Source organism: Rhinatrema bivittatum, chromosome 4 (genome assembly GCF_901001135.1).
Source record: "Rhinatrema bivittatum chromosome 4, aRhiBiv1.1, whole genome shotgun sequence".
In the NCBI taxonomy this organism is placed as follows: Eukaryota; Metazoa; Chordata; class Amphibia; order Gymnophiona; family Rhinatrematidae; genus Rhinatrema; species Rhinatrema bivittatum.
Genome location: NC_042618.1, coordinates 420,683,434 through 420,702,840, shown reverse-complemented (window position 1 = coordinate 420,702,840; position 19,407 = coordinate 420,683,434). Strand labels below are relative to the sequence as shown.

General features: G+C 48.3%; 1 protein-coding gene across 4 annotated transcripts in view; it reads right to left on the bottom strand.

Annotated features, from left to right (window-relative positions):
* The window catches only part of PLXNA1 (plexin A1), a 644,822-nt gene that overhangs the window by 118,951 nt on the left and 506,464 nt on the right, over window positions 1-19,407 (bottom strand). For all 4 annotated transcript variants that reach the window (XM_029601328.1, XM_029601329.1, XM_029601330.1 and 1 more), the window contains exons 13-18: window positions 11,665-11,816; window positions 9,611-9,731; window positions 9,038-9,174; window positions 6,402-6,569; window positions 4,694-4,787; window positions 4,249-4,488 (exon numbers count right to left, since the gene is read on the bottom strand). In XM_029601328.1, coding sequence (XP_029457188.1) covers window positions 4,249-4,488; window positions 4,694-4,787; window positions 6,402-6,569; window positions 9,038-9,174; window positions 9,611-9,731; window positions 11,665-11,816 — 912 coding nt within the window. The remainder of the gene's footprint in view (window positions 1-4,248; window positions 4,489-4,693; window positions 4,788-6,401; window positions 6,570-9,037; window positions 9,175-9,610; window positions 9,732-11,664; window positions 11,817-19,407) is intronic.

Sequence of the window (19,407 nt, the reverse complement as noted above, 5' to 3'; positions counted from 1 at the left end):
AAGCACCATTCCTTTCTCACACACACACACACACAAACACTCACAGAAGCACCATTCCTTTCTCACACACACATACACACAGAAGCATTCTGCCGATCTAAGGCCCCCAGCTGATCAATGGGTCTCCGGCGGTGGCTAGCAGCACTAGGGATGTGAATCGTTTTTTGACGATTTAAAATATCGTCCGATATATTTTAAATCGTCAAAAATCGTTAGAGCCGCGATACAATAACAATTCCCCCGATTTATCGTCAAAAAATCGTAAATCGGGGGAAGGGGGAGGGGAAGGTGGAGGGCGGGAAAACCGGCACACTAAAACAACCCTAAAACCCACCCCGACCCTTTAAAATAAATCCCCCACCCTCCCGAACCCCCCCAAAATGCCTTAAATTACCTGGGGTCCAGAGGAAGGGTCCCGGTGTGATCTTTTACTCTCGGACCTCCGTGCGTTGTAGAAATGGCGCCGGCACTACCTTTGACCTTTCATATGACAGGTCAAAGGTAGCACCGGCGCCATTTTGTTTTTTTTGTCCCCCGACGTCAGGAGCGTAGGAGATCGCTCCTGGACCCCCGCTGGACCCCCAGCGGGGGTCCAGCGGGGGTCCGGGAGCGATCTCCTACGGAAAAACGATTCGCCTGCAGGAGGTCGTTCCGGACCCCCAGGGACTTTTGGCCAGCTTGGGGGGGCCTCCTGACCCCCACGAGACTTGCCAAAAGTCCAGCGGGGGTCCGGAACGACCTCCTGCAGTCGAATCGTGTTGCCGTACGGCCGGCGTATGGCCGGCGCCATTTTGCGCAAAATGTCGCCGGCCGTACGGAAAAACGATTCGCGGTAGGAGATCGCTTCCGGACCCCCGCTGGACTTTTGGCAAGTCTCGTGGGGGTCAGGAGGCCCCCCCAAGCTGGCCAAAAGTCCCTGGGGGTCCGGAACGACCTCCTGCAGGCGAATCGTTTTTCCGTATGGAAAAACGATTCGCGATAGATCGCTCCCGGACCCCCGCTGGACTTTTGGCAAGTCTTGTGGGGGTCAGGAGGCCCCCCCAAGCTGGCCAAAAGTCCCTGGGGGTCCAGCGGGGGGTCCGGGAGCGATCTCCTACGCTCCTGACGTCGGGGGACAAAAAAACAAAATGGCGCCGGCGCTACCTTTGACCTGTCATATGACAGGTCAAAGGTAGCGCCGGCGCCATTTCTACAACGCACGGAGGTCCGAGAGTAAAAGATCACACCGGGACCCTTCCTCTGGACCCCAGGTAATTTAAGGCATTTTGGGGGGGTTCGGGAGGGTGGGGGATTTATTTTAAAGGGTTGGGGTGGGTTTTAGGGATGTTATAGTGTGCCGGTTTTCGATTTACACGATTTACACGATATTTAAAAAACCCAAACTGCGACGATCCGATTCCCTCCCCCTCCCAGCCGAAATCGATCGTTAAGACGATCGATCACACGATTCACATCTCTAAGCAGCACCGGTGTTCACTTCTTTGGCCCCTGCCGGCACCCATCTTAATTTTTTCGCCCCCGCCGGCCACGATTTTTATTTCTTCGGCCCCCGCCACTTGGACTCCGGTGGGGGCTGGCTGGGCGGCGCCCATCTTCATTTTTTCGTCCCTCGCGGGCTTGGTCTCCTGCGGGAGCTGTCTGGGAGGCACCGGGCCGGCCCATCTTCTTTTCTTCGGCCTCTGCCGGCCTCGATTTTAATTTCTCCAGCGGGGGCTGGCTGGGTACAGCTACCACCTGTCTGCTTCGGGGGGGGGGGGGGGGGGGGGGGTACTATACTATTATTAATTCAATGGGCCTGCGAGGCTGCAATCGCCAATTCGCCACCTACCTTGAATTGATGGAGGTCACTGGGCTGAGTGCAGGCTGCAAGAGACGATTAGCCACGCGGTCGAGACCACATGACCAGCTAGACCGGCCCACCAGGGGAAGCCTGATTCCCCGATAGGTCATTCTTCCCCTGTAAGTAACTATGACCCTCTTTCTGCATCATTAAACTAATTCCCATTGGCCAGACCAGTGGTTCCCAAACCTGTCCCGGAATACCCCCAGCCTGTCAGGTTTTGAGAATACCCACAATGAATATGCATGGAATAAGTTTGCATGCCTCGTGCATATTCATAATAACATAGTAAATGAGGAGAACATGGCCACATTGCTCCGCCCACTCTGTCCAGTTGCAATTGTATGTGATTCTACCAATAGCAGACCAAATTCCCACATAGAACCCAAAACCCATTCCTGCTGTGTCTCTTCTAGAGCCGCAACTGCCACTCCATGCAGGTTACCCCATGCCTTCCAGGAAGCACAATGCAGCCATATCATTGCTTTTTTTGGGCTGCAACTGCTGCTCCAATCAGCTTACCCCAGTGCTTCTTTACCATTCTCTTACCACTAGTAATCTGCTGTGCTTATCTCATGCCTGTTTGCAGTTTGTTACTGTTTTTGCCTTCAGCAGCTCCTCAGGGAGATCATTTCAGGCATCCACCAACCTATCTGTGAAAAAATATTTCCTAATGTTCCTGAATCTACTCTCTTGGAGCTTCATATTGTGATCCCTAGTTCTGCAGCTTCCTGTCCATTGAAAAAGCTTGGCTTCTTGTGCATTAATAACCAGAATTTGGGGTATTTAAATGTCTGTATTATATGTTCCCATCTCTCAGGGCTTCTGATACAAACCCTGCACCATTTGGTTGCCTCTCTCTGGACCATCTCTAGCCTCTCTCTATGCTTTCTAAGATGCAGCCTCCGGACGTGAACCCAGTACTCTAGGTGAGGCTTCACCAATGACCTGTAAAGAGGCATAATTACTTCTCTTTTTCTACTGGTTATGCCTCTCCCTGACTTCAGCATCCTTTTGGCTCTGGTCACCGCCTTATCACACTGTTTTGCTACTTTGAGATATGACACTGTTAACCCAAGGTTTTTCTCCTGGTTGGTGCACATCAGCTTTTTAGCTCCTGTTGACTTCTGCAGGATATCCTGAAAGCCTGACTGGTTGGGGGTCTCCACGACAGGTTTAGGAACCAGTAGGGCTAGACAATCAAATGGAAGATAGGTATCTGGCGATTTGGCTCATACAGTCAAATATTGTCCATGCAATTAGGCCAAAACTCAGCTTCATTTCACCTCCAGTTTCACCCACCAGTTTCAGAGCTACGACTAACACAGCACCCTCCCTCCTCCCCATACCAAGTCCCTTCATCCTCATCAATCCAGATCCAGTGCAGCAACCTCCAGAATCCAGCAGAACAAGCAGCCTCATCCCTTACAGTTGATGTTTCGTGTCAAAATGCTTGTAATCAACAAACACAGCTTCATTCCCATGCTTACGCATCTGCTGCTCAGTTTTCAGAGCTTGCAACCGACTTGTGGTATGTACCTCCTGGAACAAATCACAGCTCGCTCCAGATCCTTTCTTCCGGATGCTGTTATCTGTCAAATGTCTTCCAGTCAGCTATGCGGGGAGCTGGCAGAAGGGCTCAAAAGTACTTCCTCCCTAACTTCAAAGAGTGCACTTCAGTCGCTGACGTTGAACAGCCATATGTGGGGGGGGGGGGGGAGGGGGGGCAAGAGGGGTAAAGCCTTGGAGAAGATGACAAACGGAAAAGCCCAAGGCACTTTCTGCTGACAAAAAGCCAAAGCCTCGGCAAAACTGCAGCAGCTGCCTCTGGTGAATTAAGTGCTTAGGACCAGACTTCAGGGGGGGGGGGGGGGGGGGGGGGGCGGGGTGGTGGAAAAAATCCCAAGCCAGGGCCGTGCCAGCAAAGACGTCACCACTCCCGGCTCCTCGGCATGTAGCAGCACCGGGGCATCGTTCCGTACAGGATCACAACTGAAGCATCAAAACTCTAAAAGGTTCTGAATGTAAGCCGCTGCTTCTTCAGCAGGATTGTACTGACCTGATGGAGGGAGGGTGGTTTTTCAAAAGCTCATCACAAATGTCTTAAGTTAGTGCAGGTGAAAGTTATTACCTATATAACTTGTTTGTTGACCTGCATTTCCAGACTCAAACAGGAAGATCAATTAAAAAAAAAAAAACTTTCCTTCCCCTGCCCACAAACAAGCAGACACACACACAAAATCCACCCTAACCGACAAATCTGCAACGGTCTCCTGACCACGCACATTAAAGCATGGCAACAAACACATTTCGTGGGCACACTCCTAGAGAGCACCAAGCCAGGGTATGGAATGTTAACTCGCCATCGGCGGGCAAGCTGACGGCAGACAGAGCAGCCTTGAGCTTACCTTGAGTATCAGCGGGGAGCTTGGCTTCAGCTCCAGGATGCCGGAGGAACTCAGCGGCTCGAATACGGGGTCAGGGTAATAGACGAAGTTTGTTGTGTTGACAATAAACAGAGCCTGGACGTTGTCCATGATGAAGCCAAGCTCGTCCGGCCGGTCTCCCATTTCTGACAGGATTCGAGTTGGGTTGTCGATGTAGGGGGCAAGGCACACCATGGTTGTGTCATTGTAAACAGTGCAATTCTACAGAACAGAAGGAAAAAAAAAAAAAAAACAAACACCCAGTTGGATTCATGACCGCCAAGATGGTCCCCTCCCACAATGCACCTGGATCTCTGTGGCCTGTTAGAGCAGTAGATGCCCTCAAGGTCCCTGAAAAATCGAACTCTCCGAGATGCAAGGCCATACTCAAATACCCCGAACATTGTAGGTTTCAGCCCATACTTACGTTCTCCCCCTCAGTGCTTCCATATTTGGCTCGTATTCGTGGCTCTTTGATGGTAGCCAAATTGGTCCCAATTACAGTCAATGGTGTCCCTCCACTATGAGAATAAAAAAAGAAAAGGAATTATGAGAGGAGGAAGACTGTAGAAGGACAAATCAGCCATGTCTTCATTGCTTCTGTTTTATTTAGTTAAAAGTTACTACAGTGGTGTATGCAGGCTTGCCCATCAAACTCCAAATCCTGGGTCATCCCTTCTACCCTACCATGCTTAAGCATAGCAGGTCATCGACGATATCACTTAAAGAATCCTGAACTAGTACATACAAACTGAGACTCCCTGTATCTCTCTGGGATTAGTGCAAACTTGATATCTCAGGTCAGTCATCAGGCATTTTATACCCCAGAAAAGATCCAGGGCACGAATTGCCCATTGTCCTTGTAATCTTCTCATTTTCATTCGTGGCATGTTTTTTCCTAAATTACGTTTGCCCCAGTAGCACTCTTGTCCTTTTGGAGGACGCATAGCCAAGGGTCTTTTAAATGGTACCGCTACTGCTGGCAATTTCTAGTGAATGGAGGTAAGACAACCATTTCAAGTGATTTAACATGGGGCAAGACCACCAGCCAATCAGAATCCTGGAAAATGTTCTGAAATACTACAGCTGAAGCGCTGAGGGCCAGATGCACTAAGCATGCATCCCATAGACAAGAAGACACAGGTTTATGCCCTCAAGTGGCTTGTTAAAAAACTGCCCTGGGGCTGTGCGTATAACCTGATTTCGTATATACATTTATACACCCAAGGGATAGACGTTTCACAGAGCAGAGTTGGAATTTACGCAGATTCTTGGGTTTTTTAAAAGTATGGCAGAGATTAATTCACACAAGTTACGTGATGCAAGGAGGAGGTATAACATTGTGCAGGTTATTTCATATAATTTTCCAAGCAAGCTCATGCACGCGAGTCCACTTTGAAAATTTGGGCTAAAGTCTGCGGGCAATTTATTTATTTATAAATTATTTATAGACCGCGGCTTACCAACAGAGCCTTTCTACACACAGACTCCAGTCCTTGTGTGGACCACTGAAAACTACCCTCTTATGCATGTAACTGCTTTTGAAAATGACTCCCCCCGCCTACCCCGGCCGAAATGGAGAAAACTCTGGATTCATCTGACCCTTTAAGTGCCCTGTGCTAGCTGAGTGACAATTCCGGTTACATTAGATTCCTCAGCAAGAGAGAAAGAAATTAAGTTACTAAAAAGATACAGATTTACAATGGAAAAGGGAAAGCAGACAGAAGGTAGATCTTTGCAGAGGTAGGAGCAGTAGGGTCTGAGCTGGACTACTCTTTTTACATGGCTGAGGCTCTCCACTCGTGCTATATGTATTAGAAACTCCACACAATAAATGAATCATGCATGCACCCACACCGATGGAGGCCCTATGTGATTGCATTGTCTGGGTCACTAAAGACGCTCTGTACGGACAACGTGCTTTTCCTTGAGAGCAGGCTGTAGCCTCTTTCAAGATAAGCAGTGGCAGCTAAAGCTAAATGAAGCCATTGAAAGGTTACAGTATGCCCAGGGCTGCTGTACTCTGACATTTCATAGCAGCTTTACTCAATGTGACGCAGCGAGGAGTCTGCTTCTGCAAAGTAAGTCTTATTAAAGCACAAAAAAAAATACACTTCCACCGCCGACGCTGCTACCTGTTGATGCTCCATTCAGGATCTATCTTCAGGATGGTGGGGTCCTCGGTGTAGTTGTACTTCACCTCGGGGTTGCCCAGTTCCGCTCGGTTTATGTTGATGACGATCGGAGCACCGCCTGCGCTGGTCCCTGCTGGAGTCTTACAGCGGATCTCTCGGGCACGGCGCCTAGGAAAGATAAAAGAGCGGTCGGCCCCCGCTCAGCATTACCAGACCTGGCCAGGGAGCTCTGCGGTGTGAGGGCAAGAAGAGGGGAGAGGTCTGTCTTCTTCACAAATCACTACTCCCAGCGCCACTCTCTCTGCGCTTGGGGAGAAAAAGAAATGCTGAGAAAAGGCTACTCTGTGAAAACCGATAATTATAACAACAACTAGCTGAAACCTGCAACCGATCTGCAGTGAAATGAGTATGGGTTACTGCCCGATGCAGCTTCTTTCAGTCTCTCCTACCCCCCACCCCATGAGCGTCTCTCTCTCTCTCTCTCTCCCACTTCAGTCCATCTTACTCTCCCAGCCCTTCTTCACCACTCTCTATCTTCCCCCCCCCCCCACACCCACCAGTTTCTCTCTCTCAGTCTATCTCCGCCCACCAGTTATCCCACTCCCCCTCCCATCACCCATTCCTCCCTCACTGCCCTCTCGGCTCCTTCTGTCCCCTGTTCATTCCCCTGACCTGCAGCCACCTCTCCCTCCCAGGTCCTTCTAGCAGCAGCAGCTGTCGTCTCAGGCCTCAGTCAGCTCTGAAGACCCAGCACAGTGTTTGTTGCTTCAGGAAACAATTGTGCGTGGAACGACATACACTGGGTGCTATTATTATTATTATTATTATTTATTATTGCAGTTATTTTCTGTTACATCCAATAAAATTGAGCAGTGTGGATAACAAATTACATTCATAAAATATCAATACATAAACTCACATTAACTAACCTATAAAATATACATTAAAGTAGCTAACTCACTGGGAGACACATCAAGCTGCGTTAGTGCTGTAACAGGCATTCAACAGCATATATCGCGCGACAGAGCACTATCCTGGTGATATCTGCAATATTTTGAATCTCCCCGCCCTCCTACCCGCCCCTATTATAACGACCTTCTTTGTGTGTGATTCGATGCATGAAAAATGCAAATGCATGCAAAGATGATCATTACTAGCCAATTTCACACAAATATTTTATCGCGGCTGACTGAGAGAGAGAGGTCCTACTGTGATAAAATACCACCTGCTCAATTTTCAGTAAATGTAACGTTAGAGACCCAGGACCCTAATGCAGCTCTCAAGGCTCCTGCGTCACATTTACTGAGCTTCTAAAATGAAAAACCACCTCCCCTGGCCACAATGGCGAGGTTGAGCGGGGGGAGGGATGGGGGTCAAGGCTGACTCCTGATTCTACTCGGGGCCACCACTTGAGGTGGACCCGACTCCCCTAAAGTGATTAAAGAAAATGAAGCTGTGCAGCAACATCCTCAGCCCCCCCCCAACTCCCTTCCCCCCCTCCCCCCGATAGAACAAGTGATACAGAGCCCCCCCCTTTGCCCCCACCAAAGTCCAACATACAAGAGGGTCCCAGACCACCGACACTCCCCACCCCCTCCCTGAAAGTTTAAATTCCAAAAAAGAGGGTCCCAGACCCAGGCTCTCCCCTTCAGGCAGAGATGTACTGAATTGGTCCAATAAAATGGTCTCATTTACAACTCGTCTGCGGACCCTATTTTCTATGGTTATAAAACAGAGCGAATTAACGCCAAGTCATATGTCATCTCCTGACCTATTTCCTTGCGAGGGACCACACAAGACTAGTGCAGGTACCTTGTGGTCAGAGACTGCTTATGAGCAGTCTGACATTAACATTTTAGTTCACACTGAAAGGGGATATTCTGAACCCAAAACAGTCCAAGTGGTGCTTGTGGGCTCCATTTGGCTTGCAGTTGGCTACAGTTTTTTGTACTCATGTAGTATGCATGTAATAGCAGGGGAGAGGGCAGGGCAAACATATGACTGCCAGGTGGCCCTAGGGCATGAGGGACAGACTGAAATAGGCCCTGTTTTCTTCCAGTGAGCGCAGGGTCTTGAGGTTCCAATATCCATAAATAACCAGAACTACATCTCCATGCATGCAGAAGGATGGAAGTTTAATGCCCCTGGTGAGGTGCAGCTCTGTCTTAACCCAGGTGAGCCTCTGATGCACTCATGCTCCCTGAGAGGAGCACCTGAGAGGCAAAGCCAAAGAACCACTGGGTGCATTCTGGTAGCCACAACCATAAAATGAATATATTGCCTAGCCATCCAAAGGCTTCCAGAACCTTCTCTAATGCCCTATCTAAATATCAAAATGGAAGGGAGATGAAAGAGGATCTGCAACTTACTCACTCCCCCTTCATGACTGCAACTCTAGAACCAACCTCTGTACCAGATGCTGCACTTATTAAAGACCCATGAAAACTGGGAGAAGCAAATTCAATCTTAAATATAGCAATGCTTCCTTTCTCCCATTCACACACTGCAAGCAAAATTCATTAGCAGTGATCATAGCAACTACTGCAAAGAAATGAGAAGAAATAATACCATTTTCCATGTAAGTTAAGGGCTGCGGCTCTTGAGGCCAGGAACCTGTGAGGCACTGGGATAATTACCATGAAAACGCACAAGGCCGGCCTCCGATGGTCACGGCAACATCACTTCCTGCATTCAGGTGGTAACCCTCGATGGCTATCCAAGTTCCTCCAGAGAGGGGTCCACGAGATGGGGTCACACGAGTGAAAGTGGGAGTCTACAGAAAGAACAGAAAACAAATGCATGAAAAAGAAAAGAAAATCTTTAAGGATGCCATATAGGGGCTGGAGGTGGGTACAGCACTAAATATGTCTTGGTCGGTATATATATCAAGCATCGGCCAATCAGACGCTAGCGACAGCTTGCAAAATAATCTCTTATATATGGATCCCAAGGATAGGGCATGCAAAATTCAAGCTCGGGAATCAAATTGTCAAAATATTTTCTTTAAAATGCATTATTTTTGCCATTATTTCCTCCACTATGATGAATAATTCTTTTTGAAATATGTTTTTTGGTTTTTTTTTTAGTGAGCTTAGTTGTCCTGAATGCCACAGTTTGTACAGTGTAAGCTTCCCTCACGCCCACACAGTGCCCCACCACGGAACAGGAACAGCACAGGCAAAAACAAACAAAAAAAGAAACAAACTTACCACAAAAGTGAATGTTTTGGGTGATGTGGCCTTGTAGCCTGGGGAACAGTCCCTCACACACACCTCCACGGGCAGTTCGTGGGTCCTCACCCCGCTGGCATCCCCAATCTCACAAACGATTCTACAAAACCCAAGGAAGGCCAGCAAAAGGTTAGCAAGTCCAAAGGGGGATTTATTTACACCGTGTGCCTTTGTTTCTGGCAGGCCTCTCCCACAATATGCAAGATTTCTGTGCTCCCCTCACATCCAACCACCCCCCACACACACAGACTCACACACGCACACAGACACACACGCACACACACACACACACACGCATGCGCACACACACACACACGCGCGCACTTGTGCGCACACATTCACCCAAATGCTCCACAGCCAGCGAGGATTCCTAACACGAGAATCTTTGACATAAGACATAAAATCACGGCGCAATTCTGTGTTCATAAGGGGACTCACGTCAACAAGGCTCACAATGGAAGGAGAAGACATCTCCTGGAATGAGGAATACCATGAAGAAACGCAGGGGGGATAATATTTCCAGGGGATGAATCTTCCAGGAAGGGCATCAGGAGGGTGCCCACCCCCATCGCTGAAGCAGGTCTGATGGTTGATGCCCATGTGGCTCTGAGGCTGGTGGAGCCCCCACATCTCTCCTGCTTTGTGACACACACCCCCCCTCCCCCAATCGCTTCCCACTCTTCCTCCCTCTTTCCCCTGCACTGCTGGGATGCAAAGCTCGTCTCCTCCCCCCCATTCCCCTTCCCCTCCCCTGCGAGGTCCGCGTTAAGAGCGAGTCTGCGGAAAAGCGGTGTTTAACTGCAACACTCCATCATAACATAAAGTCTGGTGAAAGCAGGCAATATTTAAAACAGGGCATGAGTGAATTAAAATCAATAGCACGGGACCCAGTAGTCAGCAGGTCGTCCTTTAAATGGAAGTGTAATATGGATGTGTAAGGTACAGGCTCATAAAAACATTTGTATTGTATAGCTGCCGGTAGTGTATAAGCCAGACAGAAAAGGGATGGTGATGGCATGAAGATCAGAATGAAGGCGCAGTATTGGAGACACTGGGTGGGGGGGAGGGTGAGAGAGAGCAGAGCAGGGTCCGACAAGGCTTATTGGAGCCGGGGGAGAAAGGACTGATGTGACAGGGGGATGGGGGGAGAAGCATGAATAAGAAGTGTGGGGAACAGACGGATATAACACGAGTATGAGGGAAGAGGCGAGGCGGGGCAGGTTTATGGATCCTGAAGTAAACCCCCGTGGCTGTTAAACTCTGCCCCGTCAAGGCTCACTGCGCGCTCTGAATCCGTTTCAGAGGCTAAAGGCACAAAGCAGAGCGCAGACCATTAAAACAACAAGCTGCTGCGAGGGGCCTTTCCCATCCGAGCACCCGCGCTGAAGAAGACCCCCCTCAAACACATTACGCGGACAAAATGACCAAAATCCGTTTCAGCGTTCTTCACGAGAGATCTGGGCCACACGGACGGGGCAATGCTGAAACTCCGCACGAGGCCCACAAACACGTTCGCAAAGGGAAACTCCACATGGCGTTTTCCTTTAAAAGCGAAGGGGGCCGGCCATACCATGGGCACACGGGTACCCACGGTCTTCGCATGGGTTTTGCAGCAAAGTCCGCGGCTTAAACCAGCTGAGGGGAATTTCCCCCTACCCTGCCCCCTGGGACCTGCCCCCTTCTTTTGCTGCACATATAAGTAGCTGCTCTGTTTCACAGGTGCCTTTACCTGTGTGGGCGGGGAGGAATTATTTTCAATGGGGTTTTTTTTTTTGTTTTTACACAGGTCACAGCTGGTTTACCTGCGTAAAAAGCACTAAAACCTTCTCTCCCCTATGTCGCTCCGGTGCATTCTGGGATTTGTGAACCGGCCCTTTACCAGAAAAAAAAAGTCCCAAATGATGCCCGGGCTTCCCGGGGCGGCACTATGAGCAGGGAACGCCTACGCTGGTTTGGTTGTTAAAGGCTGAAGGATATTCGAGCTGTACACCTCGGAATAAAAGCTGAAGGGAGGTGGCTCCGGAGTCACTCACTGCTCAGCGCTGATGTACTCTCGCTCGATGGGGGTGCAGGGGACCCTCCCCACCCGCACCCCAAGACGGATATCCTCAAACTTCAGCCCCAGGTTTTCTCCAGTCACAGTCAACCGGGTCCCGCCTTGTCGGGGGCCAGTTTCGGGTGATAACTGCGACAGGAAAGAAACAAAAAAAATAAAGAGTGAACGGCAGTAAATAATCGGGCGAAAAGAAGTTTATCACCTCACGAGTTACCCAGTCTAAATCATAAAGACAACAAGCAGTAATAGACAGCATGCTGCATGACGGGCTTGGTGACTTTTTTGATCACTTTTTTTTTTTTTTTTACAGCTAGCTACTGCAGAGAGAAAGTGGAATATGCTGCTCAGGATGTGTTCTGTCTCTTTGCTGTCATCAGACATTTAGCTCTCATCCCATCTCCCATATAAACAGTGGGAACGAACATGTCCTGGGTTTATGTTCTGTTATCAATGTATATAATTCTGCCAGAAACAAAATGCATTCATAAACAGGGAACTAAGCAAATCTGACTAGAAATTCCTGCATATACAATAGGAAATCATCAGGGATCAGAGACGTCCATCACACGAACACTTAGCATCTTCTAAGAAATAAGATTTTTTTTTTTTTTTATTGTAGCAGGATGCAATAATTAAACTCCCAAGTCTTAATTGCCTCTCGGCACTAAATATGTTCCGAATCAAGCATTTTACTTCTCTGACTCTGTCCCCAGAAGGGAAGAAAGACAACAGACAGGGCTGGACGGACAGACATTTAGCAGCGCGTCTCTGCTTTCTCCTTGGACGCAGCCTCTGCTGCTTCCAACGGGCCGATGGAGTCTGATGAGATTCATTTAGCAAAATTACTTCCAATAAAGCGGACAGGTGTGGCGTGACAAAAAGCAGTATTATGACTGATGAGCAGTGTGGAGGCAGCCCAGCAACACCAATAACGAGGTAATTACGGGCAATTTTACAGCAGATTTCATTGCCTCGAACGCGGCCCGTCAGTCGTCACACACCTGCAGTCACTAAATTGAATTAATGTGTCCTGGTGCCGAGCCTGGGATTTTGCTGCTCGGAGGTTGGGGGCAGACTACTGCCTCCTCCTCTTGGCTTTTAAGTAGGCCTGACCTGAAGCTGCAAAGTCTGTGGCAGATTCCTTTCCGATGCCACAGAACTGTAAGTTACTTTCCTGATTTATCAAATCTTGGCTACATTTGAGGGAACAGCAGCAGGCTAGGCCAAGATCTGGGCCTGGGGGCAGACCGGGCCCATTCCTCTACGTTATAGTCACGCTGGTGCACCTCACCGTCAACCTCTCTTTTAACATTTTAGTACTGGATCAGTTCTCCAACTCTACAATGTCACATCCCGTGCATGTACGTGGCAGGGCCTCTCTCTGCTGCAAGGGAGTCTCAATAGCAAGACACACCCCGATGTCTCCACAGGAGCTGGAGGAGGAGGAAGATCTGGAGATAGGAGAGATCCCCTCTACTAGGGAGGTGGGTGATTGGTAAGAGCAGGTGTGATAACGCCGGAAGAAACCTAAGCATGGCGACGAGAAAAGTCAGGGTCATGGTACCAAGAGGAAGAGAAACCCTGGGGGTGCACAGTACCCGAGTGTCTGAGGACAACAGGCTGCCCAGTTTTGTTTTGGGTTTTTCCCCATTCCTTCCCTGGCGGGTGGGGATTGAAAGCTGTGGTGCTGCAGTAGTTTCCTGCTGCTTACAGGGACTGCAGAACCGGCAGCTCTAACGGCAGAGACTAAATTCTGTCTCCTCCTCACCATTAGTTCAGGCTTCTTGGCAGTTGCCATCCCATGTTTTTTGGGGTTTTTTTTTTAATTGGTTTCAAGGGGAAATTTTAAATAAAACAACAAACAGAACTCCTAACCGGCCACCGCCTTTAGATATGCGAAGGCAAGCGGGCCAGCTAGGAGCAGGGACCTCAGCCACCTGCAGTGGTCTGAGGTCAGCACCTTCTCCATCGCTCTCTCTCCCCCTTTCATAGTTTGCACCAGGCAGGCAGGAAAAAAACAGGAAAGAAAGAAAACCCCCCCCCCCCCCCTTGATGATCTCTGTCCACATCTCCCAATCATTTCCCAAATCATGTTGTGATAACAGAGGGGGAAGGAGGAGGGCAAGGCGGACGCGAAGGCGCACGTTCCAGCTGACACCGCGGCTGCGGTTATCAACATGAAAAATGACAGCCCTTTTCCTAATGGGCTCTGCCGCTGCGGCCCTTTCATGCCTCTACGCTCATTCCCTCCCCCCACCCCTACTCTACCCCCTCCCTATATGACAGGATAAGAATCCTATCTCCCCACCTCCTAATGCCACTCTGTTGTGTAGCAGCGAGTGCTCCTGAGCGCGCCCATTCACCAGGGTGAGCGATTAGCCTGACAAAGGATGTCACAAATGTGACTGTCAGCCTGCCAGAGGAAGGGCAGGGGAAAGGCGCGCTGTGCTTTCACTGAACGTCAAAACAAGTGCAATCTGCCAACGGCAGGGGTTCAGCATGGTGCGGAACCAGGCTTGGGGAAAACCCAGCGTCTTCCAGCCCCCTTGAGGTGGGGGTGGGAGGGGGCGTCACCCTGACCTCCAATAGCTCCAACTTGTCAGTACAATGAAGGACAGATAACCCTAACCCCACCTCTCCTTTAATCATCCTATGATCAAACTATAATTGTAAGCTCTCTGGGGCAGGGACACAGAACACATCCAATTTACCTCATATATATATTTATACACACACACACACACACACTTGGACAGCATTATGGAAAAATATGGCGTGTCTTGGTCATAACAAACATGTTAGACATCAAGAAATGTGATATTTAAGAAGAGACTGCAAAATTACTCCGAGGAACTGCAATTTGCTTATTCACAAGTTTTGCTACAAAGGGTTGTGTTGTGTGTAAAGGAACAGCATAGTAGTAATAATGACTGCTATGTGCTCTGGATCGTAGCAAAGGTTTCCAATGTTGTTCTGCTACACTCGCCTAGCTGCATGTCTGACCAGCCACGGATCTGCTCATCCGGCCCGAGTTACAGCTGCGAAGACAATAGTCAGACAGTGAATGTCACGCGGCCTTTGGTCTGCTACAGCGTGCATCAAGGCAAGCGGGCAACTGCAGTACTGGCTTAGGGGCGATCACATTGCTTCAGAGAAGGGTGTGGCCTACAGGATAGCATAGGCAGACAGAGATTCCTCACCAGTCACAGTCTGCAGCTCGGGACCTACTAGAGAAAGAGCCTGACTGCACCAAAACGCTGCGCTGCTCAGGGTGGAAGGCCTGGCAAGCATTGTACACTCAAATGCAGGACAGTGACATCCTGTTTAGAACGAACAATTTTCAAAGGCATTTAAACTGGGACCATGGTCACTTATGGGCCAATGTAACAAAACCCGCAAGAAAGTTGGATGAAATTTTAGCACAGGTTTTGCCTTACTTCTGCAGTAAGCTAATGGTATGCCAATGCCCCTTGAAGTAAATCATCAGGGATCAGACGTCCATCATGGGAGGGGTCCAATATTGCAGGGCTGAGGTCCCACGATAATTTGCCCCTCCCTGACAAAATATTGAGGCTGGAAGAATGTGGCTCAGCCAAGTGAAAGCGAGGTGGCGGCCCCTAATGCACGGGGCTGCCATTGCCTTAAAGGGCCCAGCGGCCTAAAAATGATCCCTTGTGTAAGTAAAAGAAAAGTCACTGGGGGGGGGGGTCTTACTAGACACCCCCACCCCCCACGCCACCATTCGAGGTGGCCTCGCAAAATAAACATTAAAAATTAGATGAAATGTGGCGCACAATGATGACCTCCAGCCCAACCCCCTCCCCTTACTGAGTCAACATCCCCTCCAAAAAGAGAGCCCCCCTCCACTTTCCATAGAAATAATATGCTTTAAGTGCCCTCCCTCACATGGCCTGGGTCTGGTCTCTGGACCTTGCCTCTGTTATGTGATGGGGCAAGGCCTGACTGGCGCCATTTTGGAAAATGTTTCAGACAGGGCCTAGGTCTAGGGGCACCCAGGGCCCGAACCCTGACCACCAATGACAATTTTAAGGTAATGGGGGGCCTGGGGCATCCAAGGTGCAGGGCCACTAGGCCACAAATGGTATTTTTGACAAGTTGGGGAGTGAGGGGGACACGTCCAGCATATATCTATGGATGGGGGGGGGGGGTGTCGGGGATTCATTTTGGGAGATGTTGACTGAATAAGGAGGGGGACTGGAAGTTGTCATCGCGATCATTACATCTAATTTTTAACTTTTATTTAGCGGGGCTGCCTCAAATGGCGGCCCTGAGGTGGGGAGTAGGCCTGGTCAGTTTTTAAAACTTCTGTGGGGGATGTCATTTTGAACCTCTGGGCTCTTTAATTCTACCGCGGGAGCCTTGGGACACGCGTTAGGGTCTCGGTCCTCCCGCGGCAGAAATGCAGATAAAATAATGCGGCTAAAAAAAAAGGTCTAAGTTACTTTATTTACATAGGATTAGGTGGTGCATGAGCTGGTTGCATGGGTTTAAAGCAGCTCATTGTAACAGAAGTGGGTTTCAGGCCCAAACCACACGATATTACCACAACAGGGTTATATTGCGTGATATAAGCTGTTTAGAAATCTCCCCCTTGGACTGTAAAGTCAGGGCTTATCCTAACATATTAAGGGTTACACAGGCCAGGGGGAAGTGATTTCTGAACCTCCATCGGATGGTTATTATGTTGGCTGCAGAATTTAATTTACAATATCCTTGCAAAACAAATAAGTTTATAACCAAAAGAGTTTCTTTTTTTAATTCTTTGATCCTGACCAATTATCAGAATTCTTGTCTGCTCACTATGGGACCGAGTATGATGAGAATTATTTCATTCTAATAATTTCCTTCCTTTATATTACTGACAGGCCGATGCAGAAAGGTCCGTGCAACCTAACACACAGTTTTACCTGCACGTGATGGCGCATTTTGCACACGTAAACCTTACTGCCAGTGCAGCAAGGAGTTTTATACTCACAAAATGTGCGTTCAAAAATGCGAGCACAGCTTAGCGCCCTCACATGGAAATCCCATGCATTAAGCAGTACTCCCCGATGCAGAGAGGTGCGCCTGGCCTGATCCCAGTTTTGTTTAATGCTGGAAACGTTTCTCCTGGGGAGGGATGGCGTTAAATTTCCAGTGCTGCTGTGCACTGGCACTTAAAACTGTATGAAAGAAGTCTTCCTCCGACACTGTTTGCTGAGGCTAGCCAGAGAAGTACTACATATCCGGCTAACAGATGTCACTTAGCCAGATAAATCAGTACTTAACCGGCTATGTGGCGGCAGCTAACCGCGATCAGATAGCCAGATAACTACCGACTTAACAGATTAACCGGCGGCAGCTAATCACAGTCATATAGCCAGAGAAACCAACTTCTACTTAGCCAGATAAGTACAGACTTATCCACATATCTGATTCCAGTTGGTTGCCATCACTTAGCCAGATCATACGGATTTATGCGGCTATCTGGCCAAAAGGAAAACCGTCTTTCCTTTCGGCCTTTGATTTCTCTCCCCCACTTCACAAGTTAAAATATGCATTTGGCCTTTGACGAATGCACAATTTGCAGTCAACATGCCTTTTTTTTTTTAACTCCCAATGCTTTAGCATAGCATTAGCTTACCACATCGGAAGTTTAAAAAAAATGTTAACCTGTGCATTAGAAACGTGAATTGAAACCCAGCGCACAGTTTCTTAACTCGCAGGTTACTGCATCGGCCTCTGAGCTTGGTGTTTAATAGTTTGTCAGCAGTGTAAGATCTTTTTGTATTTTCCACCCAGCGTTCTCTGTCTGGAAGTTTATTAGGTCCCTGTAACCTTGGCTCCTGTGCTTTGTTTAGAATGGACTTACAAGTTAATCAGAATGTTTCCTGACATTTTTCTGATTAGGATATTGTTATAGTACGTTTTCCAGATTCCCTTTTAGTCTTCTTTGATTGCTTGCAAAGTATTCTTGCATCACTTGCTTGTAAAATTACCAATTATCGGATTTTCACCCACGTTGGTTTCCTTGAGATTTCTGGATGCGCCTAGAAGGGCCACATAAACTGTCTCCTTCTGATGATGCCCCACTGAATATCCTCGATATAAAGGTATCTGACTAACCATAGCCGGATAACTTTAAACATAACCAGGTATTCTTAGCCATATAAATTTATACTTATCCAGATAGATTCAAAAGACAATCTATCCGGTAAAGCTATGTTCCCCGTTAAAAAACCAAAAAACCACATATCGTGGCCTGTCCCCCACCTCCATTCCACCCAAGATGCAAAGGCCCTACAGGGCCGAACGTGCCACCTCCCAAAACAGGCCATTTTTTGTGTGCCAGAAGAACCCCCCCCTCCACTTAGACATAAAAATTGCCATATCGCGGGCACGATGCCCACTCTAACCCTTTCCCTTCTCCCCGTGCCCTCCCCTCCACCTCATATCTTTATTTAAAGTTCCTGACCAGGATCGTGATCCAGGCCTGGCGCTTCTGACGACACCTCTACTGTTGCTAGGCTACAACGGTGGGCTAAAGTTAAGCGGCTAATTTAGCTCGAAATACCCGATATTTGGCTAAGTTAGCCGGATAATGGGACGCCCTCAAAAGGCCACTTTTATATCCGGTTAAATTGTACGCGGATAGCAACATATCCAGCTATAAATTAGTCGGATAAGAGGCTTAATATGCCATCTGAGCCATTTACAGGGTCATTCTTTATTGTGCGATGGGTTTGTCATCGTGAGTGATTAACGCCCCACTGCACGCGATACCGGACGCATCGCAGTAGTAAAATGCTAATTAAGGGAAGGAATGTGGGCGGGGTTTGGACGGTATTAGGAGCCGGAAATGTTTTACACATTATCACCCGCAGCACCACAGGAAATTCACCACCTTTTCCCGTGGCGCTATGGGGGGGTGTGGCCGCACCACCACGATGCAGCCAGCTGCACACTTTCGGCTCCCCGCCCCCTTTTCTAGCCACGGCTCATCCTTTTGCCTTAAGACGGATAACTTGTGAGTTATTCGTCTAAATAGCTTTTAAATATCTACCCCCTAGTCTCTGTTTAACACTGCGCACACCCCTGGGAACCTTTTATCTCCACTGCCTTTTAGAGCAGGCAAAGACAAAATACTTTCTAAACCTAATCTGTTCCTAAATGAAAAGCTGTTTATATAATTTTCTTGATAAAATGTACTTCATCAAGTTAATATGTGATAGCTGCTACATTTCTTTTTTCCAAATAGATCATATTAAGGAACTGCCTATGATGATAAAAAATAAGGGAACTCAATACTGCTTCAAATTGATTTTTTTAGGAGCTCTTTTGTTTAAAAAAAAAAAATTAAAAAGGAACATCTAGACAGAGAAAACAAGTCTTGAATTTAATTCGGGGCGATAAGAACAGTTTTGGAGGAAACCAAAATAGCTGAAATGGACCAAGGCAACAGGCTCTGCATTTCAACATATAGATGTCAAGCCCCCTAATCCCGACTTCTCGTATTTGGGCAGTTACATTTTAGATGCTCAGCGCTATCAAGTCAAAAAATAATCACTAGTGGCCAGATACTGAAAGCATGCTTAGTACTGGACAACCAGATAAACAGGACTTATCCGGCTATCTAACAGTCCGCTGAAAATCAGTCAGTTATCCATCTATCTTTTATCCAACCAATTTGTGGGTGGGTAGTGGGCGGTTCTGGGCAGCA